This window comes from Perognathus longimembris, chromosome 11, assembly GCF_023159225.1.
Source record: "Perognathus longimembris pacificus isolate PPM17 chromosome 11, ASM2315922v1, whole genome shotgun sequence".
NCBI lineage: Eukaryota > Metazoa > Chordata > Mammalia > Rodentia > Heteromyidae > Perognathus > Perognathus longimembris.
Window position 1 is genome coordinate 39320273 of NC_063171.1, and position 27321 is coordinate 39347593.

Below are 27321 nucleotides of genomic sequence, written 5' to 3' on the forward strand. Positions count from 1 at the left end.
CCCACAGGGTGGGTGAGGCTATGACAGTAGGTGGGTTTGAGTTGGGAAAAGAGCAGGCCCTACCTCTTGTACCTCTACCTTTTTGCCCCAGGCTCTCCTGCAACCAGACAGACCTGGGTCCCCTCACCCTAGAGCCATACCTGGGGACTTCTCTTCCACCTTCCCAGTGCAAGTCCTATGCTATTCTCACCCTGGGAGACCTCTCCCTAGGTGTGGAGTCCTAGACACACAGATCCTCTCCCTTCTGTGAGTTGGCTCAGACCTGTTTTGGCCATGTGCTAATCGAGGGCTGCTAGTTTCTTCCTTCCTTACATCAGGGACTCCTGAAGGTTGTGGCTGTGTCACACTAGGCATGGGGACTCCTTGATAAGGGTTGTGTCTAGCTGCCTGTAGAAAAGGACTCCTGGCAGCCCTTGACTGAGCTAGCCCTGGCTGCCAACCACCCTCCTGCAGGTGACATTCACCAAGCGAAAGTTTGGGCTGATGAAGAAGGCGTACGAGCTGAGTGTGCTGTGCGACTGTGAGATTGCCCTCATCATCTTCAACCACTCCAACAAGCTGTTCCAGTATGCCAGCACCGACATGGACAAGGTGCTCCTCAAGTACACTGAGTACAACGAGCCACATGAGAGTCGCACCAATGCTGACATCATCGAGGTGGGCCCACATGTGCAGATCATCTTCTACTTACAACCACATGCACTTAGTAATCCCTCACCTCTGTGCACACACACATAAACCCATCTTCTCTTAGGCAAACCCAGGCCTGGAGGAGGAAAGAGAGTAAAGACGGTGGGGCAGGGCCAGAGACCCTGTGTTCTCAAGTTGGGTCTCTTGACTCCACCTTCCCTGTGTGTGTGGGGGTCTGTCTTCCTGTCTGCCAGAGAGTACTTTTTGTCTTCTCTCAGGTTGGTTTCTGCCTCCTCCTCTTACTCTATCCTTTGGTTTGCTCTTACATCAGACTTTTGTTTTTATGTTTGCTTATTTGGATCTATCTCTGCTGCTTCACTCTGTCTTTGGTGGGTCCCTATGGCCTTATTTTCTGTTTGGAGTGACCTGACATTGTGAACTGTTGAAGGACACAAGCCTTGGAGTTCAGTTTTGGCCTTTACTGGCCATGTGGCCTTGTCCAGGTGCTTTGGCTTTTTGAGTCATGGTGTCCCCCTCCACAAAAATAGGGCAGCCTTTTTGTCCTGTAAACACATTAAAGAGGCCTAACTGTGCTTTTTTTTTTTTTTTTTTTTTTTTTTTTGCTGGTCCTGGAGCTTGAACTCAGGTCCTGGGTACTGTCCCTGAGCCTCCTTGTGCTCAAGGCTAGTGCTTTATCACTTGAGCCACAGTGCTATCTATGTCTGGCTTTTTTTGAGTAGTTTATCGGAGAAAAGAGTCTCATGGGGACTTTTCTGCCTAGGCTGGCTTTAAATTGTGATCCTTAGATCTCAGCCTCCAAAGTAGCTAGGATTACAGGCGTGAGCCACTGGCACTAGCCTAACTACTTTTTATACAGTAAAGAAGATGGTACCCAGGAGGCCATAGGCCTACACAAAGATTTGGAGAAAATGCCCTGGTTGTATTTGTTTGTTTGTTTGCCAGTCCTGGGACTTAAACTCAGGGTCTGAGCACTGTCCCTGATTTCCTTTTGCTGAAAGCTAGCACTACCACTTGAACCACAGTGCCACTTCTGGGCCTTTTCTATTTATGTGGTGCTGAGGAATCAAACCCAGGGTTTCATGTATGCTAGGCAAGCATTCTACCACTAAGCCACATTCCCAGCCCAATGGCAAGGTTTTATGTTAGAAGACACAGATCTACTCTAAACTAGAAAGTAGACAGTGCAGTCTTTTGAAACACAACATATTCCAAACCAGGTACCAGTGGCTCATGCAAAATCCTAGCTACTCATGAGGCTAGTATATGAGGATCGTGGTTCAGAGCCAGCCTGAGCAGGAAAGTTCATGAGATTCTTTATCACTAATTATCCACCAACACATCTGAAGCGGAGCTGTGGCTCAAGTGGTTGAATGCTAAACTTGAGCAAAAAAGCTCAGGGACAGTGCCTGGGGCCTGAGTTTAAGCTCCTGATCCAGCACCCCCTCAAAAAGAAAAGAAAGTATTTAGCCAGAGTCTGGTGGTTCATGCCTGTAATCCTAGCTACTCAGGAGGCTGAGGTCTGAGGATCCCTGGTTCAAAACCAGCCTGGGCAGGAAAGTCAGTGAGACTCTAATCTCCAATTAACCATTAGGCAACTTGAAATGGTGCAAGTGGTAGAGTGCTAGCCTTGAGCTGAAGAGCTCAGGGACAGTGCCCAGGCCCAGAGTTCAAGCTCCATGACCTACCAAAAAAAAAAAAGTATTTCACATATGAATGCAGCCTTGGGTCTCCTGCAGACCCGTAGTATACATAATTGTCCTTTGTGGAGGCACTGTGGCGGGTAAAATTCATGGGAAAAGCTTTGGCCTCTGGACAAGGACAGTGTGAAGGTGGTAAACAGCAGGAGCTCAGTAAGTGCTAGTTTCCTCTTTGCTTTTCTATATCTTGTTCCTCTGCCTCTGTGTCCCCATCTCAGTTTCTCTTGTTTTTAATCAGCTTTTCTCTGGTTGGGATAGGAATATCTCCACTGACTACACCCAACCCAAATCGTGAGGGGGAGGAATGCCTTCTGGCCTCTTGGCCCTCTGGTCAGGCAGAGCACCAGCCCCTCAGCCATCACTGGAGGCCTAATCTTTGTATCCCCATCACATGGGGTATTCTCTCCAACTAGCAGGGGCCTAGGAGAATTGGGGAGGGGAGGGAATTCTGAGGAAGGAGCTGGAAGCAGCTGGGAACCCTGAGGAAGGAGCTTGGACAAGAATAGGAGTCTTAAGGAGGGCTGGCAGGAACTGGGAGGTGAGTCAAGAAGAACCCTTGCTGGCTGGCTGACAAGTGGTGCGGTTACAGACCCTGAGGAAGAAGGGCTTCAATGGCTGCGACAGCCCCGAGCCTGACGGGGAGGACTCACTGGAACAGAGCCCCCTGCTGGAGGACAAGTACCGGCGCGCCAGTGAGGAGCTGGACGGGCTCTTCAGGCGCTATGGGGTGAGCCCCACTCACTCTCTCTTTCTGTCGGCTCCCCTTCCGGCCCCTTCCCCCCAGGCGCTGCACAAGAAGCACAGGGAGTGTGAGAGCCCTGAGGTGGACGAGGTGTTTGCCCTGACCCCCCAGACGGAGGAGAAATATAAAAAGATAGACGAGGAGTTTGATAAAATGATGCAGAGTTATAGACTGGCCGTGAGTAGTCGCATGGAGGAAAGCCTCCCTGTGGTGCATGGTGTGGCTTCTGGCCCGGCCCGGCCCAGGCTGCCTCTGATGGATGTTCTGCTCTGAGCCATGCTGGGACTAGTGGTGACCACCGAGGAACTCCCAACTTGGATTGTGATAACCATTTGGCTCTTGCTGAGACCCATCTTGGATGGAGCACAAGTCAGAGAGTCGAGGAATGTCCTCCTCACTAGCAAGAAGTGTGCAGATGACATGTGGTCCTTAGAGGATAGGAAATTAAAGTGTGTTCTGTATCAGGTCATTTTGGGGGGAGAGGCCCTGTTGGGCTACTCTGGTGCCCCTACCTAAGATACTCAGCTTTTGTTCAGGGAAATGGACACTGCTAAAGTGAAAGGCAGTTAGGTGGGTGCAGACTCCCTCTGCAGCAGGCCAGATAGAAGGATGAGTGTCAGTGAAGCACCGTCCCGACTGTGGCACAGTCCTATAGCAGCTGTGTGTGTGAGTTTGGGGCTGTCCTCAGGGTCTCTAACCTGCTCCCAGTGTGTCCTGCCTGGCTGAGGACTAACCCGTCTCCACTAGGGGGTATCCCTGGTCCTGTCCACAGTGAGCAGAACCTTGCCCTCTGGGCTAGAGCTGGATCCCAGTGCTCCCACCTCCACAATGAGAGGCAGGCAGGGCTGCCAGAAAACCCAGGCCAGGGAGCTCAAGCTGCTGCAATAGCAGCACAGCTCAGAAACCAGAAGACCCCTTGCCTGCCCTCCCAGGGTGAGTGTGTCTAGGGAAAGGGTTGACTTGGCCTGACTTTACCCTCCATCTTTCTGTCTAGTCAGCTGTACCAGCTCCCAACTTTGCCATGCCAGTCACGGTGCCTGTGTCTAATCAGAGCTCACTGCAGTTCAGCAATCCCAGCAGCTCTCTGGTCACCCCTTCCCTGGTGACATCATCCCTCACAGACCCACGGCTCCTGTCCCCCCAGCAGCCGGCACTACAGAGGAACAGTGTGTCTCCAGGCCTGCCCCAGCGGCCAGCTAGTGCAGGTGAGTGGACTGGAACATGGGTAGGCGAGGGGGAAATGAGGTGTAGCGGGGACTCTGGCATTTCATTTTTAACAGGGAATCTTTCCTTCGCCCACCCTGGCATTCCCAAATTTGTGTGGCTCCTGAGGGAAGTGCCGAGGACTCCTTTTCCCGGGTTCCTCTTCCTGTCCAGTCTCAAGACTCATTGTGGAAGGAGGAGTGCTACTGGCTGCTCATGGTTCTGCTTTTTTCCCAGGGGCCATGCTGGGGGGAGACCTCACCAGTGCTAATGGAGCCTGCCCCAGCCCTGTCGGTGAGTGCCACCGCCTGCCACCTGGCTGGGGGAAGATCTGCTGCATGGTGGTCTCAAGCCAAAAGAGGAGAGCAAGATGACAGGGCCTGAATTGGATGTAGTCAGAAGATTTCTAAGTCCCTGAATTTCTGTGTCTGTACTAGTGACTGGTGTTGGATGATCAACGGAGTTGAATTAGGGAAGGCTGAGAAAGCGGAGAAAGGAGCAACATTTCTAGCTGGAACAGAAGACCCAAGATTTTCCCGTTGAATAGGGGTGTCTGGTTGGGATCTGAAGAATGGGAGTATCTGGCTTTGCCTAGAGGAGCAGTAGACACAGACTTGTGCATGCATTCCCATGCACACAGGCCTTCCCATTTGTGGAGTATGTAGACATAGATGCGCACTTTCAGGCAGGGATACATATAGGAGCCTTCCTCCTCCCCCCAGCAGCTGACAGCCCTTCTGCTCTGTGTGCCATTCATCTGGGTGGCTGTGACTTCTAATGTCACTGTTGACGTCACCCTGACATTCCTGCCATTCCCAGAATGATCTGGGATTTGGGATGGAGGCAGCCACACACTTTTAGAGTATCAGTATGCTCTTAGGGGACAGTGTGGTGGCATTTTCTGACTTTAATCCTTACGTCTCTGGACCTCAGAGTGTCCCAGCTTAGTGGCAGGTCAGCAGGGAATTAGGGGTATGAATGAATACCCCCTTCTTTTCCAAGGAGAAGGTAAGAGAAATGCTTTCAGACCTTGCTTGTAGGCCTTTGAGTGCAGCATGGGGGAAGCAAGTCACAGCCCTGCCTGGCCTCCAGCCAGCGGTGTGACCCTGGACCAGTCATTACGCCTCTCTCAAGCAGGCTCGTTTCCCCTTCTGTATGCAGGGCTATTGATGCATGTCCTGTCTGTCTTGCAGGGCTAATGTGAGGGCTAAATGAGATAATACGTGTGTGAAAGGCCTGTGTACATTGTGGAGTGTGGAGTAGATGTAAAAGATAGTTATTATGCCTGTTATTACTAGTCTAATTATGGTGGTGGCTGTGTCATCAGTTCCCTACTGCCAGTAACAGCGTCACCACCAACAAATGGCCTGTCTTCCTCAAGCTGTAGGCAATTCTTCATGTACTGATCCCCAGCACAGCATTCCCTAGCTCATGGCAAAGGGATCAGTCCTGAGTGATTAGTCTTGATGAACAGGCTCTTCACAGGCTTGTTGTGGGTCCTGTTTGGTGGTTGAGTGTAGAATCTGAGAATGCTGGACAGACTGCCTATAGATAGGTAGTGGGAAGAGGCTTGGCCACAGGACTTCTTCCTTGTCCATGACAAGGCAAAAGGCAGTGATTGTTTTCTATTTCTACCCTCCGGCCCTAATGCTCCCCCTAGCCAGCCTTGTCATCTGTGGCTTTGGTTTAGACTCAAAGGTGTTCTCTCACTCACAGGTTGGAGAGCTTTAGGGAATATCAGGCAGCTCAGCACCCACTCAGAGCCTGAACATGACTTTGAGCAGTTCCAGGTGACAGGAGTATTAGCTTTAGGTGCGTAACAGGGCTGAGGGCCAAACTGATGTTTTTCCTTTCCCTTGCATCATTTCACTTCTGCAGGAAATGGCTATGTCAGTGCTCGAGCTTCCCCTGGCCTCCTTCCTGTGGCCAATGGCAACAGCCTAAACAAGGTCATCCCTGCCAAGTCTCCACCCCCACCTACCCACAGCGCCCAGCTTGGAGCCCCCAGCCGAAAGCCTGACCTGCGGGTCATCACTTCACAGGGAGGCAAAGGGTTGATGCATCACTTGGTGAGTTGGTATGGGGTGGTGACAGGGGGTGGGAGTGAGGAAGAGGAGAAGAGAAAACTTGCAGCAGGAGTGATGAAGGTTAGTCACAGTTAGGACTTCTCACAAGAGATCATGGAAGCATGGCTTTTTATGAGCTCTTTCTTCCCCAAGGGCCCTGTTTGAGCTTGGACCACAGAATATCAGCCTAAGGACAATAGAAAGGGACAGGAGGTGGGAGAAGGTTCTATGATGGGGAGGATACTAGAAGCTTTTCATATTATGACAGGAAAGTGGGCACCAGATCATTGGTTGAAGCCAGAATGTAGAGTCTTCTGGAGGTGAGTTCAGAAGAGCTAGTTCAGAAGAGCTCTGCCTTTATGGGCCAGGGAAAGCATCTTGCTCTTAGGCAGGAAGGTAGATGTATGGGTATGGGGGAAGGCAGAGGCCAGACACTGAACCATCCACTTGGTTTTATTTCTGCTCCCAGACTGAGGACCATTTAGACCTGGTAAGTGAGTCTCTGAAATGTTTGCAGTGCCTTTGAATTCTGGGTTAGCCCCCTGCTCTGCAGTCCCGCAGCATGAAGTGTGTACGTGCCTTGTCCTTTCACCTGTATGCGTAGTTGTGTGGTGTTTGATTATTTGCTAGGAGCTATGCTTAGTGCCAAGTGGGATATGAAGGTGAGAAGAGCAGGGTGAGGGGTTAATATTCATGCATGCATAACCTGTGTGTGTGTGCATGGATGTCTTTGGGATTTGCGTTCATTCAGATGTGTGTATGTGTATCTAGAAAGGAGGGAGAGGCTTGAGAGTTCCTGAGCTTGATGCTTGAATTAGAGCCTTGGATCCCACTAGCCCCACGACTTACAGCATTCCTGAAACCCACAACAGGAACCTAACCCTTAAGAGTGAAAGTCCAAGGAAGTCAGTTGTCCTAAGGAAAGCTAATGGATGCCCAAGCCAGTTCTGGAGTTGTCCTTAGTGGGGGCCTCCCCTGCCTTTCCTTTGTCCTTGTGCTCCCTCCTACACTCAGCCTGTCTCACCGGCACCCAGTGCCATACACAGCTACTCTTTTTTTCCTCTCTCTCCCTCCCTCCTTTCTCACACTTACATACTTACCGGCAGCCAGGAATGGGGCGGGGGTTCCTTTCTCCCCAGCTCCCTGACGGGAGGCCAGAGAAGCTGGAAAAGGCAGGCAGACTTTGGCGGCCAACACAGCGGCAGTTTCGGCCCCAGTGTTGAATTGGAATAAACAAGTGACTCAGCGGCAGATGGAGCTGTCAGCCCCACACACGTGTGTGCATACACGCAGGCACACGCCACTCCAGGCCCCACATTCCCCTCCCAGATGCCAGCACACGTTTTCCAGGGCATCTGCTGCTGTGCAGGGGATGGAGAATGAACTCTGAGGACCTGGCCACAAGAGGAATGTGTCTCTTGCTTTTTTTTTTTTTTTTTTTCCTTTGCCTAAGAGCCAAGACCAGTACTGGTATTGGGCCATAGGGTCAGCACACATAGCTGCCTTTGCACATATGCAGGTGTGAATGAATCTGTGTGTACACATTTCTCTCTGCGGCTCTTAGTGTCTGTGACTGCACCATATTGTATATGGGTATTCATGGAGCCTCCATGCTAAAGCACTGCACCTTGGCTTTGGGATTCTGAGACCCTGCCTAAGGCAGCCCATCCATCCATCTGCCACCTCCTGACAGTTAGTTTTCTCCTACAGAACAATGCCCAGCGCCTTGGGGTCTCCCAGTCTACCCACTCGCTCACCACCCCAGTGGTTTCTGTGGCAACGCCGAGTTTACTCAGCCAGGGCCTCCCCTTCTCTTCCATGCCTACTGCCTACAACACAGGTGAGTGTGTGACACCTTTCGTATACTTGGGACAGGTGAGTGACCAAAGGACAAAATTATTAGATATACCAAGGAAACCCCAAAATGAGGAAGGCCATTGATTCTGGGAATCAAAACAATACTCCACTGTGAGCTAGTGGCTCACACCTATAATCCTAGCTACTTGGGAGGCTGAGATTTGAGGATCATGGTTCCAAGCCAGCCCAGACAAGAATGCCTGTGATACTCTTATCTCCAATTAACTACCAAAAAAGCTGGAAGTGGCACTGTGGCTCAAGTGGTAGAGCACTAGCCTTGAGCACAAAAAGCTCAGGACAGCACCTAAGCCCTCACTCCCCCAGGAAAGAATGCCCAGTTAAACTTGAATTTCAGATAAAATGAGTAGTATCTTAATTTAAGTATATTCCGTAGACATTCTTGTCCCAAATATGTCCCAGTGACGTATTTGGGCTAGAAAAATTGCATTATTTTGTCTAAAATTCAAACTTAACTAGGCATCCTTTATTTTTAATATAGGGCCTCATGGAGGAAGGAAGGATGCCTCCAGTGTGGGGGAGAGGGAGACAGGACAGAGGTGGCTGAGCTGAATAATTTATGCCAACTAGGCTTTCTAGACTACAGGCTTGAGGGGAGGGGAGTGAGACATGGCATACAGAAAGGCTTTCTGGGGAAGGAGAGTGAAGGAAGAGGAGACAAGAAGCCTGAGCTGGCCCGTGGAAACATGGCCAGAGTGCACTTGCCAGCTTCCTGGGCAAGGGTAGAGGAGGAGGGAACCCCCTGTGTTGACCTTGTGGTAAGATAATAAAGGGGAGGTAGGTAGAAGACAGATGAAGGTGGGAAGGAAGGTCTGAAGGCAAAGAGTCTCAGATACATGGGAGAGGCCTCTGGATAGAAGGAATCAGTCAGGACACCTAGTGTCCAGCTTGTTCTGGATCTCTAGGGCTGTTCTGGATGTGTCACCCACTCACACATACTTGGGGACAGCCTGACACTTGACCATCCTTCTTGCTCTTGGCTGCTGTATCGAAAAGGACTTCATGGCAGGAAAATGGGGTGTCACCTGGTTTCACAGCATTTGAGCACAGCAGGCTCCTTTCCACTGCGGAGACCTCTGTCTTCGCCCAGGCCTCTCTCATGTGAGTGTGTTGTTAGGGCTGTTTCTGTGGTGAGTGTAGACAAGCCCCACCCCAGAGCTGAAGGAGGCACGGGACAGGCACTAGTACACAAACACGTCCACATCTAATGTCAGCCCAGGTGGGAGAAAGCCCTCAGCAACAGGTGAGAGAACTGGAGGACCCGCTCCACACTGACGCCAGACTGTGTGTGATGCTGATAAAAAGTGTTCTGCCCACGTGTCTGTGAGCCATTTGTCCCTCATGAATGCATCCGCATGCATACCCACTTCCAGGTTACTATGTCTCATAGCTCAAAGGGCACAGCTACTAAAGTGGCCTCCTGTGGGCCAAGTTTCTGTGGACAAGGGGACTGAGCTTATTCCAGTGCTGCTGTTAGGGTCAGGTCAAGGAGAAAAACCATCTCCTCCTTCAGGCTGGAGTGAGGCAGGGTGGACCTGCATACTTGGTGGAGGGCAGCTTAGTCTCATTTTCAGGTGGTTTCTGCTGTTTTTCTGGTTTCGGCAGTCTTTGTGAAACAGGAAGGCGGTTAGTTGGTGTCAGTGAACCTGGGACAGGTGCTAGCTGGGCAGCCTTATGGTCTCCTACTTGTCACTGTGGTGTAAAAACCATTTCTGTCCTGGGCTTGCCCTCAGGGCCCTATAGAGAAGCTTGTGGGCTTTCTCAGATGTTCTCAGCAGTCCAGGCTTCAGTTGTTGCTGCAGGAGTATCTAAGGGACCGCAGTTTAGATAGCAGGTGTTTTCAGGTGACCCTCAGTGTATAAAGAAAACTCCAGTGAACACATGGGTGTTCGATTGTTCATTGTTTACAGTCCTGGCTTCTGTTCAAGTTCTGGCTGGGATTATGTGGCTGTGGTAATGTTTTGGGTAAGAGATGAGCCTAGCCCCTTGTTGACACTGGCTGGAGAGATCTGGCTGTGGAGATTCTGGGAGCAGACTGAGGGGGCAGCCAAGTGGCCCAGGGCCAAGTTCCTCCCGGCTCTTAGGATCCAAGCTTCCCAGTAGATGCAGTGGTCTAGTGGGCAGGGTAGGGCTAAGAGTTGGATTTTTTCTGTATGTTGCCTGGGGTATCTCAGGCAAGGCACTGCCTTCTGGGTTTGGCTTGCCTTTATGTAAAACATGAGTTAAAAATAAAAGATAGGAAGCAACAACAACAATAAAAATCAGATCTGGCCAGGTACTAGTGGCTCATGTCTGTAATCCTAGTATTAAGGAGGTTGAGATCTGAGGATCATGGTTCAAAACCAGCCGTGGCAGTAAAGCCTGTGAGACTCTCCCCTCCAATTAGATACTAAAAAGACAGAAGTGAAGCTTTGGCTCAAGTGGTAGAACACTAGCATTGAGCAAAAAAGCTCAGGAATAGTGAGTGCCCAGGCCCTGAGTTCAAGTCCTATGACTGACATAAAACAAAAAATTGATTCTGAGCCCCCATTTAACTCTTGTTTTGCTTTTTAAATATAAAGTATTTCCACTACTTGGGAGGCAGAGATTAAGATTAAGGAGGATTGCCAGGTGCTGGTGGTTCTGTAATCCTAGCTACTCAGGAGGCTGAGATCTGAGGATTGAAGTTCAAAGACTCTTACCTCTGACCACCAAAAAGCTGGAAATATTGCTGTGGCTGAAGTGGTAGACTGCTAAGCTTGAGCACAAAAGCTCAGAGATAATGCCCTGAGTTCCAGCCCCAGGACTGGTACCAAAAAAAGATTAGGGAGGATTGTGGTTTAAGGCTAGGCTGGGCAGAGTTAGTGAGCCCCAGTCGTAATCAACAGGTAGGGGGTGTGTGTGCCAATGGTCCTAGCTACCTGGAAGACATGAGTAGGATGATCACAGTGCAAACCAGCCTGGACAAAATCACAAGATCTTATCTCAAAAATAACTATAAAAGGGACTGGAAATGTGGTTTAGTGGTAGAGTGCTTGCCTAGCATGCCTGCAGCCCTGGGATCTATTCCTCAGTATCACATACACAGAAAAAGCCAGAGGTGGCTCTGTGGCTCAAGTGGTAGAGTGCTAGCCTTGAGCAAAAAGAAGCTCAGGGACAGTGCCCAGGCCCTGAGTCCAAGCCCCAGGCCTGGCCAAAAGGGGGGGGGAGGGGCTGGAGATAGGTCTCAAGTGGTAGAGTACCTGTCCACCAGGCATGTGGCCCTAAGTTCAGACCCCAGTACTGCAAAATTAGCAAAGAAAACTATAGAGAATTCTGGAGTTTTGTCCAAGTTCTTGCCACCACCCTTCTCTGTGACCTGGGGCTTCAGTTTTTTCATTTGTAACATCAGAATAGGTGAATGTCTTCCTCCCAGCAGCTGTGCTTTGCAGTGTACTATAGCTAGAAGGATCACTGTCCCTGTTTCTAAGCCGTGTAAGTAACCTGCCCAATGACACTCAGCTGGCTTGTCAGTGGAGATAGCTAGGATGTTTGGGTCATGCCTTTCACCTTATTGCTGTGTGGCAGATGTAGTAATACCATCTTTCCTGCACCCAACTCATGGCAAAATAGTATAGCTTAGGATAATTGGGGTGGGGAGTACCTCTTGCTAGCATGTCCCTCCTGCTCTCAGAGTGTACATCTCTGTGGCCTTGGGGATGACATTTCTAAACTGTCCCAAACAGGCTGTGACAGTATCACATTGCTGTGTAAATGGTGAAACAGTGAGTACCCCTCTTGCACTTTCTTTTCGTCAGTTGTAGGGCTTGAATTCAGAGCCTGCGTGCTGTCCTTGAGCTTTTGCACTCAAGGCTACCAGTCTACCACTTTGAGCCACAGTGCCACTTCTGTCTTTCTGGTGCCTAATTGGAAATGAGTCTCATGGACTTTCCTGCCTATACTGGCTTTGAACGGTGATCCTCAGATCTCAGCCTTCTGAGTAGCTAAGGATTACAGACGTGAGCCACCAGGGCCTGGCTCCCTCTTATACTTTTTTTTTTTTGCCAGTCATGGGCCTTGGACTCAGGGCTCGAGCACTGTCCTTGGCTTCTTTTTACTCAAGGCTAGCACTCTGCCACTTGAGCCACAGCGCCACTTCTGGCCATTTTCTATATATGTGGTGCTGGGGAATTGAACCCAGGGCTTCTTGTATGCAAGGCAAACACCTTTGCCACTAGGCCATATCCCCAGCCCCCTCTTATACTTTTGTGCAACCTCAGCCCCTGGTACACCTCCCCTCCCCCAGGCCCCGAGGCTGGATAGCAGACAGATACATGTCCTCTGTCTGTAGACAAGGTGGCCCAGGCCCTAGCTGCTGTCTGATTGAGCATGGGTGGTCTGTAGACATGTGGGGCCTGAGCAGAAGGTGAAATGGTAGTGGCAGCCTTGCTTCCACTGCTCTGCTGCCTCAGAATGGCAAGTAGAGATAGGTAAAGAGATGGTAGATGTACGCTCGACCTTTCCCATCTACCTACCTACCTTGCCTTGCCTTTCTTTTCTCCTTTTCTAATTGTCATTGTAAAAATGGTACCTACAAATGTTTTTTTTTTCAAGTTCCACATTATGTTAAAAATCACCTCTTTTTATCCTGTTTAAAAAAAAAACTACAAAAACAGCACCTCATGATTACTGACTTGTGTTGCTTTAACTCCAAGTGCCATTTTCACTGAATTTTTATGGGCTTCTTGGTTCTTCACGTAAGTGGTTAGACAGCACCTGCCTCTCACCCTCAAGGCCCGGCGTGGCGCTCCCCTCAACCCCTCCTCGCCTTCTCTGCCCTGCAGATTACCAGTTGACCAGTGCAGAGCTCTCCTCCTTACCAGCCTTCAGCTCACCTGGGGGACTGTCGCTAGGCAACGTTACCGCCTGGCAACAACCCCAGCAGCCCCAGCAGCCACAACAGCCACAGCCACAGCCACAACAGCCACAGCCGCCGCAGCCTCAGCAGCCGCAGCCTCAGCAGCCGCAACAGCCACCTCAGCAACAGCCCCACCTGGTCCCTGTATCGCTCAGCAACCTCATGTGAGTGAGTCCTTAGGAGGCTTTCCGCAGGGGTGTCGAGGGGTGGGGGGAAGAGGGTGCTCTGGAGGATGGGTCCCTTTCAGGGTTGTCTGTCTTCGGTGGATACCACGTGAGGTTGTGCGGCAGCCCTAGGCCCACGCAGATCCAGGAGGCAGCTGAGCTTGGGCCCATCCCTCCAGCTCTCCAAGGGAGGGAATGAGGGTGGAGGGTGTGTTGGGCACAGAAGGTGACGTGGGATAGAATGGGACTAATACTACTTATTTCCCTTTCTCCCCTTCTTTTGACCCTCTTCTCTCTATCCGTGTGTATCTCCCTCTTCTCCCTCATACCTCTCCGTTCTCTCCTGCTCTGTCTTGTGACTTCTTCTGTCATTCACTCTGAATCGTATTTCCGTTGCCTGCCTCCAGCCCCGGCAGCCCCTTGCCCCATGTGGGTGCTGCCCTCACAGTCACAACCCACCCCCACATCAGCATCAAGTCAGAACCGGTGTCCCCAAGCCGTGAGCGCAGCCCTGCGCCGCCTCCTCCAGCTGTGTTCCCGGCTGCCCGCCCTGAGCCTGGTGACGGTCTCAGCAGCCCAGCAGGGGCATCCTATGAGACGGGGGACCGGGATGATGGACGGGGGGACTTCGGGCCCACACTGGGCCTGCTGCGCCCAGCCCCAGAGCCAGAGGCTGAGGGTTCGGCTGTGAAGAGGATGCGGCTTGATACCTGGGTACTGTAGCATCACCCTTCCTGTCTGCCAGTGTCTGCTACACCCAGGGACTGCCCCATGTGCCCCCAACCTGTTTTTTTCTCCCACCTGAGAGGCCTTGTGGCCAGGTAGCCCTCCCACCAGCCCTTTGGGGCCAGCACCACCTTCCCCTTTGCCCCACCAAAGGCCCACCTTCCCTCCAGCATCAGCCCTGTGCTTGATGACCCCCACAGCTGGCCCTGCACTAGAGCCCTGGACCCATGGGAGAGGGAATGGGGTGCACACTGAAGGCCGGGCCGCCCCTCACATCCCCTCTCCATCTCCTCTCTTCACAGACATTAAAGTGATGATTCCCACCCCCCTCCTCTCAGCCTCCCTGATGAAGAGTTGACAATCTCACCGCCCACCCCTCCCCATCCTGGGCTCCTCCCGCTCGACCCCCACTTCCTTTCTTGTGCTCCATGTCCTGTTGACGGTTACATTTGTGTATAATTATTATATTATTATTATTATTATATATTTTTTAATTTGGATTCTCGCTTTGGAGAGAGGGATGCTCTCATCCTCTCTTTCTCACCTCCCCCACCATTTTCACTGGTGGGGGCTCTCTTTTTGCGGGAAGGGGGGGTCACTTTGCACGTTGTACACATATGCTGCAGGAAGGGGGTGGGGGGCCCGGTACGCCTTTGGGAAAGGACAGGTGCCGAGCCCTGCATGTGGAGCCCTCCCACCCCATCCCCCAGACAGAGGGAAAGAACCAAAAAACTACCAAACAACAAAACCCATACAATAGACTGAACCCCAAAGTTGGCTTGATGTTGGGTTTGTGTTTCAAGGGGAGTGTGAAGAGGCGGAAGTGTTCTGCTTCTGGGCTGTTCACACGGTGGCAGGCACACAGGCCAGTTCCCGGGCCTGGCCCCACCTCCTCTCTACACATGCACAAACACTCTGATCCTTGTGCGCCTGCATCCCTGAGGTCTGTGGGTGCTGGGAAGGCTGCCTGGGAACCTGAAGCTGGGGCAGGGCTTTGAGGTGGGGCCTCTCTGGTAGCACATTGGAGATAAAGACAGCCAGGAGGAGAGGGCTGAGAAGGACAGAAGGGCTGGGCAAGGGATGAACTGGGGTCCTCTTCCTCCCCCAGCTTTCTCTCTAAGGTATACAGTGCAATAGCTCCCTATCCCTCAGTTGACCCAGCCCCATCAGCTGGCCACAAGTGCAGGGAGACTGGGGAGAAGAACTCTGGCGAGGTGGCCTCAGGGCTAGGCCTGTCAGCCTTAGGCTCCTCTGGGGTGCCTGAGAGCTAGAGCCTTCCATCTGTGGGGCGGGTGTGGAGAGGGCACTTCCTCTCCCATGCACACTTCCGGAGGAGTGGACACGGGGATGGTCTGCAGAGGCAGGAAGCCCCCACAGAGGAGGCCCACCAGCCCAGGGCCCTCCCCAGCCCCTCCTCCTCGCTCCTTCCCCTGTCCCAGCTCCTTGCTCTTGGCACCCTCATTGTCTTGCTACCTCCTAGTCCCGCCACCTCCAAGCTGCATCCCACCTTCCCTCTTGGCTACTGTAATTGTAAATAGCAACCTTTGGAAAACCTTAGCAGTGTAACAGTCCAGGAAACTGGGTTTTTTGTTGTTGTTGTTGTATTGATATGAAATGAGATTCTATTTTTGTCAAAGTATATTGTAATAATAATGACTCAAATGGCCCGTACTGTACAGATGAGATTCTTCTGCTGTTCTTGCTCTCTTCCCCACCCCAAGTCTGCCCGCTCTGCTGCCTCCTCAGTGGAGCCGCGCGGGGCAGGGGCCCAGGGACAGTGAAAATACAGAATCCCGAGACTCGGGCTGGATTAGAGATCAAACTGGAGGGGGCGGGCCTCTGGCCTGCTCTGTACTGCCACACGCCCTCACGGGCCTGGCCTAGGCCAACAAGCTTACCCCCCCTACTCCATACAAGCCCAGCCCCTCTGCCCAAGGAGGCAGTGCTTCCATCCGGAGCATAGAGTTAGACAAGGTCCATTTTAGTGGTAGACGATGGTCTTTGCCCACCTGTGACCCACCCTCTTGCAGTATTTCAACACTTGATGCAAGGAAGGAGCCAGAAGCAGAGGGATGTGTGACACACATAACCTGAGTGTGCTCATGAGGGCATCTGGTATTTATGTGTCTGAGTGTAGTGCACCCTTGTATTTACGTCTGCGTGTGTGACTGCAGGGGGTGTGTACCTTTATGTGCCTCTGAGCCTGGCTGGGTGACTCTTGGTATGACTGGAGCTCTGAGGGTGTGTCTCCGTCTGTGTGGCTGTGCGTGTGTGTTTACAGAAGGACAGGGGGCTGTGCCAGCCCCTCAGCCCTGGCTTCCAAGCTCTGTGATCCCACTCCCTTCTGCTCCTGCCCTCAGCTTGGACGTGTTTGTATTGCAGTCGGGGGGCCTTTGGCAGTTGGCCCACGTTACTTTTCCCCACAGCCTACCTCTGCCAGGGCTTCCTTCCAGGAGCCTTTGCTTCAACACACGGCGTCCACTTAGTCCTCAACACCTTGACACGCAGCTCCCTTTCCTGCCCCCTTTCCTTTCCTACTTTCAGAGCGAAGTTTAGTCCTCTTTCTCCCCGAAGCTTTGTCCTCAACTGGGCAGTGATCTTCCTTCCTCATGGTGTCACTTGCTGACTAGGCAAGGACTTCAGCCCACCTCTCCCGAAGGTTCTTAGTTGGAGTTTCAAGAATTGATGGGACTAATGGTGTAGCTCAGTGGTGCAGCACTCCCTAGGATGCATGAGGCTCTGAATTTCATCCTCAGCACTGAAGGGGAAAAGCAAAGAAAAATACCTGATCAGGGCTTTGAAAGAAGCCAGGGTGTTGTCCTGTGCACATGTGCTCATCAGAACTTTGCCCAGTGCCTGGTACATAGTAAGTGTTCAATAAATGCTGAATGAGTGAATGGTTAAACGATAGGTGCTCAATAAACATCAGATGACTGGCCTCTTAGGCTATTCCCACCACCACTCTGCCCACTTTTCTAGACTGAACTTGGCCACCACCATGCCGGTGGGCTAAGGACCCCTGTAGTTCTTGTTTCAATATTCACCAGTTTTTCCCTCTGCCTCATGAAGACAAATGTGTGTGTGTGTGTGTGTGTGTGTGTGTGTCTTGTCTGTCTGTCCATCCATCTGTCCGTCCATCCATCCCCTTCTCTCCGTGACAGTAGGGGTTGGTCTGTGAACGAATATGCGACATTTCTGCTATTTAGTATCCCAAGGTTTTTCTTAGGGGTAGAGGTTACTGGCTGGCCAGATGGATGGGTCCCTGGGAACCCAAACCTCAAGTGGAGACTTAATTTCTTCTTCCTCTCACAAGCCAAATTTGCCTCCACCCACTCTCAAAAATCACACACACAACAAACTGGGCATTTGCCAAAGTAATCACTGGAGTCGTTCAATGCCCCCACCCCCGCCCCAGGTTTCCCACAGCTTTCAGGGACAGTGGGCAAGAGGACCCCCACACACCTCAACAGAACACACACCATTTCCTGTCCCCTAGCAGTGCACGCAATGCAGCGAGACTGACCCCTGGTCCCCACCCAACCCTCCCTATCTTGGACAGGAAGGAAGTAATGCACCTTCTCTTGCTGATTATTTATTTGTTTGGAGAGACAGAAATGATGTAAAAGTGTATCTAGAAATATCTATATCTATATATTTTTAACGTACTCCTTGGAATCCCCCGGGGTAGGGGGTGGGGGGATTGGAGCTGTCATGGAGGCCAGGAGACATGGAGCCTGGGAACTCCTTGTTCTCCCCTCTTTGCCTCTTCCCACCCCTAAGCAGTTAGTAGAAGGACTGGGATTTGTATGGGGGAAGGGGGGCTGGGATGTTCCTTGGAGAATCTGGATTCTCTGTTCTACCCCATTCAAGTCCCAGGGGGGGAGGGAGGGAGGGAGGGAGGGAGGGAGGGGGCCGGCCACAGAAGTGACCCACTCCCAAACCCGACAATCACCCACACTCCTGGGGCTCCTGGGTCCTGGGGCAGGGCGAGTCCAAGTGTGTGGCTGTTGATTTGTTTTGAATATTTCTTTTCGTGCTGTATGGTGATGCTTTCTTAGTATTCTACACAATAAGAAGACAAAGTCCTCGAGATTCTTATGAGTTTTGTTTGAAAACTCTTTCACTATATTTGTTGTAAAGAGGTTTACTATTAAAAGAAAAAGAATACACGTTTCTGATACCTTGGCTTGGGTTTTGCTTTTTGGGGGTAACAGGATGGGGTGGCTCTGGCGTGGGAAGAGGCTGGTGCTTTACCTCAGCTGGGAAAGAGAGTGGACGTTTGTGGTTGTCTATGGGGGAAGGTGCTGCCAGTTCCTCCAGTGTCTGTGGATTTCTTCCAGAAGGGCACAGCCCTAGGATTAAGTTGATGTCATTAGATGCCTCAGGAGAGGCAGGGCAGTGGCTCAAGCCTATTAATCTCTAGCCTTTTGGAAAGAAGAGATCAGGGGATCTAGGTTTGAGGCCACACTGGGCATAAAAGTTCGTGCGACTCCATCTCATTCAGTGCTGGGTGCAGGGGTGCACACTTGTGACACCCAATGACAGAAGCACTAGGAGGATTGCAATCCTGGCCAGCCTGGACATCAAGCAAGAACCTGCCTTTAAAATAACCAACCCCAGCTGTAATCCTGGCTGGCTACTTGGGAGACTGGGATCTGAGGATTTTAGTTCAAAGCCAGTCCAGGCAGGAAAGTCCATGAGACTCTTACCTCCAATTAACCAGAAGTGGTGCTGTGGCTCAAAGTGGTAGAGCACTAGCCTTGAGGGGAAAAAAAAGAGCTTAGAGATAGCACCCAGGCCCCAAGTTCAAGCCCCATGACCAGTACCAACACCACCACCACAGCAACAACAAAAAACAAGGTGTAAAGGAGGAGCTGGAGGTAGCTCAAATGGTGGAATTACTTGCCTTATGAGTGTAAGGCTCTAGATTCAGTCCCCAGTGAAGCAAAGTCACAGATGGAGCTCATATCCAGCAGGGCACATTGCCTCAGCACTCTTCACCTGTTCCAAAAGACCCCCCCACCTGGTCCCCATCAGCCAAGACAGGCCACTCCTCCCCTTGGTGTACACACAGTACAGTGGGGCCAAGGGCTAGATGTGGGGACTAAAGGGGCTGGTTTACTCCTCTATACCTGGCCTATGCTAAGGAGCCACAGAAGCAAAATGAGTGAGGGACCCATCTAGTAGCCAGGAGAGGTCTACAAATGTCTAAAATCCACACTGCATGCTTAGCTGTTGTTGCTGAACATGAAGTTGTAAGAGACCAGTCAGACAAGTCATAGAATGTCTTTGAGCCTTGGATCTTCTCATCTGCAAAACTCCTCAGCAAGCAGGGATAGAGGGTCAACGCACAGAATAAGAAGAGCTGGGTAGCCAGTGGCTCATGTCTGTAATACTAGCTACTCAGGAGGCAAGAGATTTGAAGATTGTGGTTCAAAGCCAGCCAGCCTGGGCAGAAAAGTCCCTGTGAGATTCTTAACTCCAATTAACCACTCAAAAACTGGAAGTGGAGGTATGGCTCAAAGTGGTAGAGTGCTAGCCTTGAGCAAATTGCTCAGGGATAGTGCCCATCCAGGCCCTGAGTTCAAGCCCCACAACTGACAAATGGGGGGTGGGGGGAAGGAGGAAAGAAGATACTGTCCTCCAAAATGGCTTCAGACAATCCCTGCCTGGTGTTCATGCCCTGGTGTAGTCACTTCCCACAGTTTCACGGTGTTACCAGTGAAGAAGTTAGAAGAGATGGCTTGTGACTTCTTTTTTTTTTTTTTTTTTTTTGGCCAGTCCTGGGCCTTAGCACTGTCCCTGGCTTCTTCCCGCTCAAGGCTAGCACTCTGCCACTTGAGCCACAGCGCCGCTTCTGGCCGTTTTCTGTATATGTGGTGCTGGGGAATCGAACCTAGGGCCTCGTGTATCCGAGGCAGGCACTCTTGCCACTAGGCTATATCCCCAGCCCCCGGCTTGTGACTTCTAATGCCAAGTCATAGCTTCTAGTTTTTGCTCATTTATCCTGGGGTAAGCCAGACACCATGCCCCACAGAGAGGCCCACTTTCAAGGAACAGGTGCCTCCTGCCAGCTGCCATTTGAGTGAGATCATCTTCTTTGCCCTTATTACTTCCTCAGATGTCTCTATAGGTAAGAACCTACAGGTAAGATGCAATCTCCAGTCCCCCTGTTACCACGGGAGGCAGGATCTTTCTCTGATGTGACCAGAACAGCCAGATCCTAAGTAAAGTATCTATCTGTGCCTCGGATTGTCTGACCTGCCCTTCCTTCCCCACAAGCATCACCCCATGTGGTAAGCCTTATTCTTGCCCACGACTTCCTGTTCTCTTCCCTGCCTGGTGTTCCCTAGTCCCTGTGTTGCCACATGGAGTCCTTGGAGTAGTAGTTCTGGCTACTGGGCTGTAGTGGGATATAATGAGTGTCCCTTCTGAATTGCAGCTGGTACTCCATTGTCCAAGGACTCTTTCTCTGCTGTAACTGAGTAAGAACATGTTCATGAAGAGTGTCATGAGATCAAAGCAGCCAAGATGACTAAGATGCCTTAAGATGTTGTCCAATGCCAGAGGGACTTCTTATGAATAGAAAAGTGTGCGTGCGTGTGTGTGTGTGTGTGTGTGTGTGTGTGTAGCCACAGAGAAGCGGGGTGCCAGTGGCTCACACCTGTAATCCTGGCTACTCAGGAGGCTGAGACCTAAGGATTGAGGTTCCAAGCCAGCCCAGACAAGACAGTCTGTCAGACTGTTATCTCCAGTTAACCACCAGAAAACTAGAAGTAGTGCTATGGTTCAAAAGCGGTTGAGCACTAGCCTTCAGCAAGAGATCAGGGATAGTGCCCAGTCCCTGAGTTCAAGCCCCATGACTGACCAAAAAAAGCCATCGAGATTTTAGTATTGTGGCTGAAATGTGACCTATCCTATCTTCCCACTCATGGACAATCTTGAAGCTCTGTAAGTATGGTATGAAGAATTCTGGGTTTGGCATAATGCAGAAAATGTTCAGTTCCTGATTGTGCAGCTTGCTGGCTTTGTGGCCTTGGGTAGTCACTATCTCTTTAAGCCTGTGTTTCTGTACAACAGAGCTAACCTTTGCCTGTTTCTACTTTTCTCCAATCCATCTTCTCATATTTGGCCCAGCAATGAGAATATATAACATCCCATAGTTTTTCATTGCCCACAATATAAAATGCAAAGTCCTTCGCCTGGCTTCTGAGGCCTCTAAAGAGGCAACACAAACCCTTTCCAGGCTTAGTCCATGCTATTCCCTGTGCATCCCTTGGGCTCTAGGTAGATGCCAGGGTATAGAGAGTACAAGAGAGCCCTGACCTGCTGTAGGGATGGGAACTAATGCACCAGCAGGAAGTGGGCTTTTGCAATGAGTGGAGGCAATACCCTAATCCAAACTAGTGAAATCAGGGAGGCTTCTTAGAGGAAGTGTATGAATTGGAATTTGAAGACATGTAGGACTTTTGGGGGCATGTAACAGATAAAGAGAGAATGAGTCTCTAAGAAATCAAATATTTCATCAAAGAAACAGCATAGAGAGTTTAAGAGGTAGGCAGAGGTCTCATTATAATGTCAGGACTTGGGACTTTGTTCTGCTTAGTTATCAAAAATGTTTAAACAGGAAGAAGTTGGTCAGTTACACTGCAGGGGACATAGTTCAAGTGATAGCGCTTACCTAGCATGCTTGAAGTCCTGGGTTCGATGCTAGTGTGGGAAATAAACACACAAAGATTTTCATTACATCCAGGTGCCAGCACACCAACGGCTCATGCCTGTAATCCTAGCTATTCAGAAAGTTGAAATCCGAGAAGCATGGTTTGGAGCCAGTCTGGGCAGAAAAGTCCATGATAGGGCTGGGAATGTGGCCTAATGGTAGAGAGCTTGCCTAGATGCATGAAGCCCTGGGTTCGATTCCTCAACATCACATAAACAGAAAAGGCCGGAAGTGGCACTGTGGCGCAAGTGGTAGAGTGCTAGCCTTGAGTAAAATGAGCTCAAGGACAGTGCCAGGCCCTGAGTTCAAGCCCCAGGACTGGACAAAAAAAGGGGGGGGGGGGCATGATACTTGATACTCCTACTTCCAGTTGACCACCAAAAAGCCGAAAGTAGAGCAGTGGCTCAAGTCATAGGGGTGCTAGCTTTGAGGGGGGAAAAAAATCATCTCAGGGACAATGCTCAGGCCCTGAGTTCAAACCCCAGGATGGCATAAAATTAATAAGAATTTATTTTTTAAAAAACTGCATTACAGAAAGCTCCAGCTAGGAGTTTAGGAGAGTAGGGCTGTGGGAAAACTTCCAAAAGGATTGTACACACAGTGGCCTGAGGGCGGGAGGATCTTAAGTTCAAGGCCAGCCTGGGCTATGTAGGGTAACCTTGTCTCAGCAACTACAACCAAACGAAAAGAAAGGTAAGTATCTACACAAATTAAAAATGTCCTGCTTGTAAGGGCTTTTGAAAGGAATACAGTTTGGGGGCCAGTCAGAATTCCCTAGAAGTAGAAACAATGAAAGCCTAAACCTAAGAAAGGCAAGTACAGAGAGGGGTGGAGAGAAGACTATGAATTTAGTCCATAATTAGGAGATCAGTACGTTTATTTGTCAATGATAGAGAAGTAGGGCTGGGGCTATAATTTAAGAGCACTTGCTCAGCAGAACCAATGTCCTCAATTCCTAGCATCTCACACATACATGCGCACACCTGTGCACACACACACGAGAGAAAGAGAACAGATGAACTTATTTAGTTTAGAAGAGGTCTGTGAAGGGGCTGGGAATATGGCCTAGTGGTAGAGCACTTCCCTCGTATACATGAAGCTCTGGATTTGATTCCCCAGCACCACATATATAGAAAACGGCCAGAAGGGGTGCTGTGGCTCAAGTGGCAGAGTGCTAGCCTTGAGCAAAAAGAAGCCAGGGACAGTGCTCAGGCCCTGAGCCCAAGGCCCAAGATTGGCAAAAAAAAAAAAAAAAAAAAAAGTCTGTGAGAGGAACACAACAACAACAACAAAAACCTACAACACTTCTGTTTTGCTTGTCCTGGGGCTTGAACTCAAGGTGTGAGGTCTCTTAGTATTCAAAACTAGCACTCTACTACTTAAGCTATAGCTTCACCTCTGGCTTTTTAGAGGTTAACTGGAGATAAGAGTCTTACAGACTTTCCTGCCCTGGCTGGCCTCAAACACAACTCTCAGATCTCAGCCTTCTGAGTAGCTAGGATTACAGATGGGAACCACCAGCGCTTGCCTTCTTTCTATCTTTGAAATCATTCCTGTCACTTAAGGTTTCACTCCAATTTTCCCTCCCAGAAACTGATCCTGATTTTCTCCCCATATAGGTCCTGCCCAGCTGGCTATAATGTCCTCCATTGAGCTATCTTCTGCCCTTTCTTTATAGCACCTATTTCATTCTACCTGGAAACGTAGATAATAGTTTCTACTTTTCTACAACTGGACTGAAATGTGTGTCTGGCTCAGTGCCTAAAATATACGCTTAGCTAAAGCTAAAATTAGATGATGCATGTGAAGTTGTACAAACTCAAGGAATTTCTTGTTTAATGTATATTTAGGGGTGGAAAGATGTAGCACAGGCCTGTAATCCCAGCTAAACCTTGGCAGCTAGCAAAAAGGACCAAGACCTATCCTAAAAATAACTAAAGCAAAAAAAAAAAAAAAAAAAAAAAAAAGCCTTGAGAAGCATGGGAGAAATGGCAGAATGCCTGCCTAGCCAGTACAAGTCCGAGAATTAAAACCCCAGTACCACCCAAAATAATCTAGTATACTCAAAGATGTGGAAAATCTGCAACATCTCCACTACCTTACAGCTGTAGGACCGACCAGTTCCTGAAGGAGTGCCACCCTGAAGAGGCCTTCTCTCCCAGATTCCCAGGTTCAGACACCAGTGCAAGGAAGAATTAGCACCCACCGGGCTCCTAAGAAAAGGTGGTTAGGTGGCCAGAAGCAAAGGGCGGTATCTGACTGCCCCAGCCAAGGAAGCCAGGCCAGTTCTCCATAGATGATGCTCTTCTGACTCACCCTTCAGTCCCATGGGCTGAGTAACTTTTCCAGCCTTGTGATTGTGGAAACTTGTTTCAGGAACAGCGGATGTGGAAGGGACATAGGGCGACCCCACCCCAGGCTCCAAAGTGGCTCCTTCTGGAGCCAATAACCCCTGCTTATATGTTTGCAGTATTATATCATTGTGAGCCACTGCCCGGCCAAGGGACATAATCTATTCCCCTGCCCTGTTTCACAGCTGGTAAACCAGAGTCCCGAAGGAAGAGGTGGCGCTGGGTGGCTCACCCGGCCGGCCTCCTGTGGGGTTCTCTCCTCCAAGCCTGGCCTGCCTTTCTTTTTTTAACCAGGTCAAGTTCAGATCAGTCGGGGAGGGGGTGGGGGGGGGCGCAGGATTTAGTGCTAGCAGCTGGATTTAAACCCCCCACATACACACCCTTGCTTAGTATTTGCTCCCCAGAGTGTACGCCTGGAAGAGCCGGGCCTCGCTCGTAATAAAAGTGTGGTCTCCACCTTGGAAGGGTGGCCGCCCACAATCCTATTTACAGCGCACCAGCCACCACGTGCCCAATAAAAGCTGATGACGACGCCACCCGAGGGGGAGGGGGAGGGGGAGGGGGAGCGCCGGAGGTCACGGCGCGGGTCACGCCGCCAGGCCCCGCCCCGCCCCCGGCCACGCCCCCGGGCTTCGCGGCCACTACCCTCCGTCCCTGCCTTGCCAAGCCAAGGTGGGGCGGGGTGACCAAGTGATCAAGTTCCGGGGCTGGAGAGAACAAATCTCCATCTAAGGCGATGCGCGGAAGGCAGCGGAAAGGCCGCCAATCAAGACTGGAAAGGGCCTGCCAAAAGGCCGCGGGCAGCCGGAAAGTGCTGGCAGGCTCCTAGACTTTCGGACACGGTTCGCTGTTCGGAGCCAGACCATGGCCCCCGGTCCCTCCTCCCCCTCCTTGCCACCACTCGGCAAATAAAGACAAGGCGGCCGACATTCCTAAACTGACGCTTGAGACCAAAACAAGGGCCACCACCCCTTCGTCCGTACACAAAGGACGCGCGAAGGCAGTCCCGGAACCCTCAGTGCCCGCCGGCGGGCGGGTGCCCAGGCTCACTCCATTGGCTCTTCCAGTAACTGATGGCACCACCAGCCAACCGCGGCCTGGACAAGACGCATGCGTACACGAAAGATTTAGCTGGGGGGCGGGGGAGGGCGGGGAATCTCAGTTCTTCAGACCTATTTTGGCTGGCTGGCTCCAGAGGTTGGGAAGAGGAGGTGCGCATGCGTGAGTCTGTCTCAAATTGAGGGGGGCGATAGCGCCCTCTGTCGTCTTGGCAGATTTCCTACATTCCTAATCTCATCCAGACCTATTGGAAAAATGCAGCAAAAAAAAGGGTTGGAAGGGGTTCAAGTGGTCCAGTGCCTGCCTAGCAAGTTTAACGCACTGAGTTCAAATCCCAGGACCACACACAAAAAAAGTAATATAGGAAATCTGAAGAAAAACCAGAGTATGCAAAAGGAATCCTTGAGATAAATATTATTTCCAAGTTAACAGGTAGCAAAGAAGCCTGTGTGTGTGTGTGTGTGTGTGTGTGTGTGTGTGTGTGTGTTACAGTGCTCAGGATGCAACCTAGGGCATTATAAGTGCCAGGCAATCACTCTACCAGTAAGATCCAGGTTAAAAAAATGAAGAAACCCCATTGAGAGTCACTCAGGCTAATAGGGACCCTATGCAGATAAATTTTTCCTGTGCCAAACTCTGTGTCTGGCACAGAAAACATAGAAGACATACTAAGGGATGAGCGACTGGAATCTCTCAATACTTGGGTATCTATTAGGGAAAGGAGCTGCCTCTGGGAGGGAGCACCTTGTACAGCCACCTGCTGGCTCACCATCATCAGAAGCAGGAGTACTACTGAAGTGATTGGGTAAAGGTTGGATAGAGGTAGTCTCTCAGGTTCTTGTCAATGTACAGGCTTTATAAGTCTATCATAAACAGAGGACAACACAAGATTAAAATAATAAGGCCCAAGCTGGGCGCTGGTGGCTAAAACTTGTAATCCTGTAATCCTAGCTACTCAAGAGGCTGAGATCTGAGGATCTTGATTTGAAGCCAGCCTGGGCAGGAGAGTCCATGAGACTCCTATCTCCAATGAACCACCAACAAACTGGAAGTGGCACTGTGGCTAAAATGGTAGAGCACTAGCCTTGAGTGAAAGAGTTCAGGAACAGCACCCACACCCTGAGTTTAAGCCCCACAACTGACAAAAAAAATACATAAACATCATAACATAAAATAATAAGGCTCTCCAGTAGAGTAGTAGAAATGATAGCAGGTCTTGGGTAAAACCCCCAACATTTTCAAGAACAAATTAATAGGATTCATTAATATGTATGAGGTGTGTTGTATTTGTGTATATTGTTGTAATTGACCCACCCTAACTGGAAGAATGCTTATGTGATAGGCAAAACAAAACAAGTTGCAAAACTTGGAAATGCCTGATAAGCCAACAATATAGAACGTTGCTTAGGAAAGAAAGGGCTAAAGATAGGCTGAGCTCCAGAGGAGGAGCTCCAGAGTTGAATTAGAGGCCTGGTTTCTTGGCTTTGCCTTACTTTTATTTTATTTTTAGCCAAACTGGAGATTGAACTCAGATTCTCATACTTGCAAGGCAGGTAGGCTATCACTTGAGTCATACCTCCAGCCCCCTTTTCTATTGGTTATTTTCGAGGTAGAGTCTTGCCATATCCATGGGCAGCCTGGGCTGCAATCTTGTGACTCCTGGGTAGCTGGAATAACAGGTGTGAGCCACTACACCCAGCCATTGGTTGAGATGGAATCTCTGGCTAGTCTTGAAGCATGAGCTCCCCCCACACCCAACCCCTGCCTCCCAAGTATCTAGGATTATAGGCATAAGCCACTGGTGCTCCTCTCTACCACCACCATATCCTCCTCCTCCTCCTCCTCCTCCTCCTCCTCCTCCTCCTCCTCCTCCTCCTCCTCCTCCTCCTCCTCCTCCTCCCCCTCCCCCTCCCCCTCCCCCTCCCCCTCCCCCTCCCCCTCCCCCTCCCCCTCCCCCTCCCCCCTCCCCCTCCCCTCCCCCTCCCCCTCCCCCTCCCCCTCCCCCTCCCCCCTCCCCCTCCTGTTTCTCCTTTAAATTTTGGTGGTGTTGGACATTGATACATTCTACCACTAACTACATCCTCGGCCCTGCCTTGCCTTTAATTAACAACATTACCTTGGACAGGATCTTTTCCCAAAGTCATGTACACAAGAGCTATAAAGGAAAAGGTGGGGACTGGGAATGAGGCTT

The 27321-nt window shown here is 50.6% G+C and overlaps 1 protein-coding gene and 1 long non-coding RNA gene across 5 annotated transcripts in view; one reads left to right on the forward strand and one right to left on the reverse strand.

Moving 5' to 3' along the window:
• Mef2d (myocyte enhancer factor 2D) overlaps positions 1-17342 on the forward strand; it is a 33561-nt gene extending 16219 nt beyond the window's left edge. Inside the window, exons 3-12 of one of the 4 annotated variants that reach the window (XM_048356429.1) lie at positions 454-657; positions 3133-3267; positions 4085-4295; positions 4531-4587; positions 6172-6362; positions 6829-6849; positions 8070-8199; positions 13037-13274; positions 13682-13988; positions 14303-17342. In XM_048356429.1, the coding sequence (XP_048212386.1) occupies positions 454-657; positions 3133-3267; positions 4085-4295; positions 4531-4587; positions 6172-6362; positions 6829-6849; positions 8070-8199; positions 13037-13274; positions 13682-13988; positions 14303-14314 (1506 nt within the window). In that variant the 3' untranslated portion in view covers positions 14315-17342. Of the gene's footprint in view, positions 1-453; positions 658-2937; positions 3076-3132; positions 3268-4084; positions 4296-4530; positions 4588-6171; positions 6363-6828; positions 6850-8069; positions 8200-13036; positions 13275-13681; positions 13989-14302 lie in introns of all 4 variants that reach the window. The other 3 variants (XM_048356428.1, XM_048356431.1, XM_048356430.1) reach the window with 3 other exon arrangements.
• LOC125359003 lies at positions 21-20477 on the reverse strand. Its single transcript, XR_007212469.1, has 3 exons — positions 20466-20477; positions 3091-3093; positions 21-202 (listed from the first exon to the last, which is right to left on the reverse strand). It is a non-coding gene; the product is annotated as an uncharacterized LOC125359003 (long non-coding RNA).
• Positions 20478-27321: the final 6844 nt, after the last annotated feature.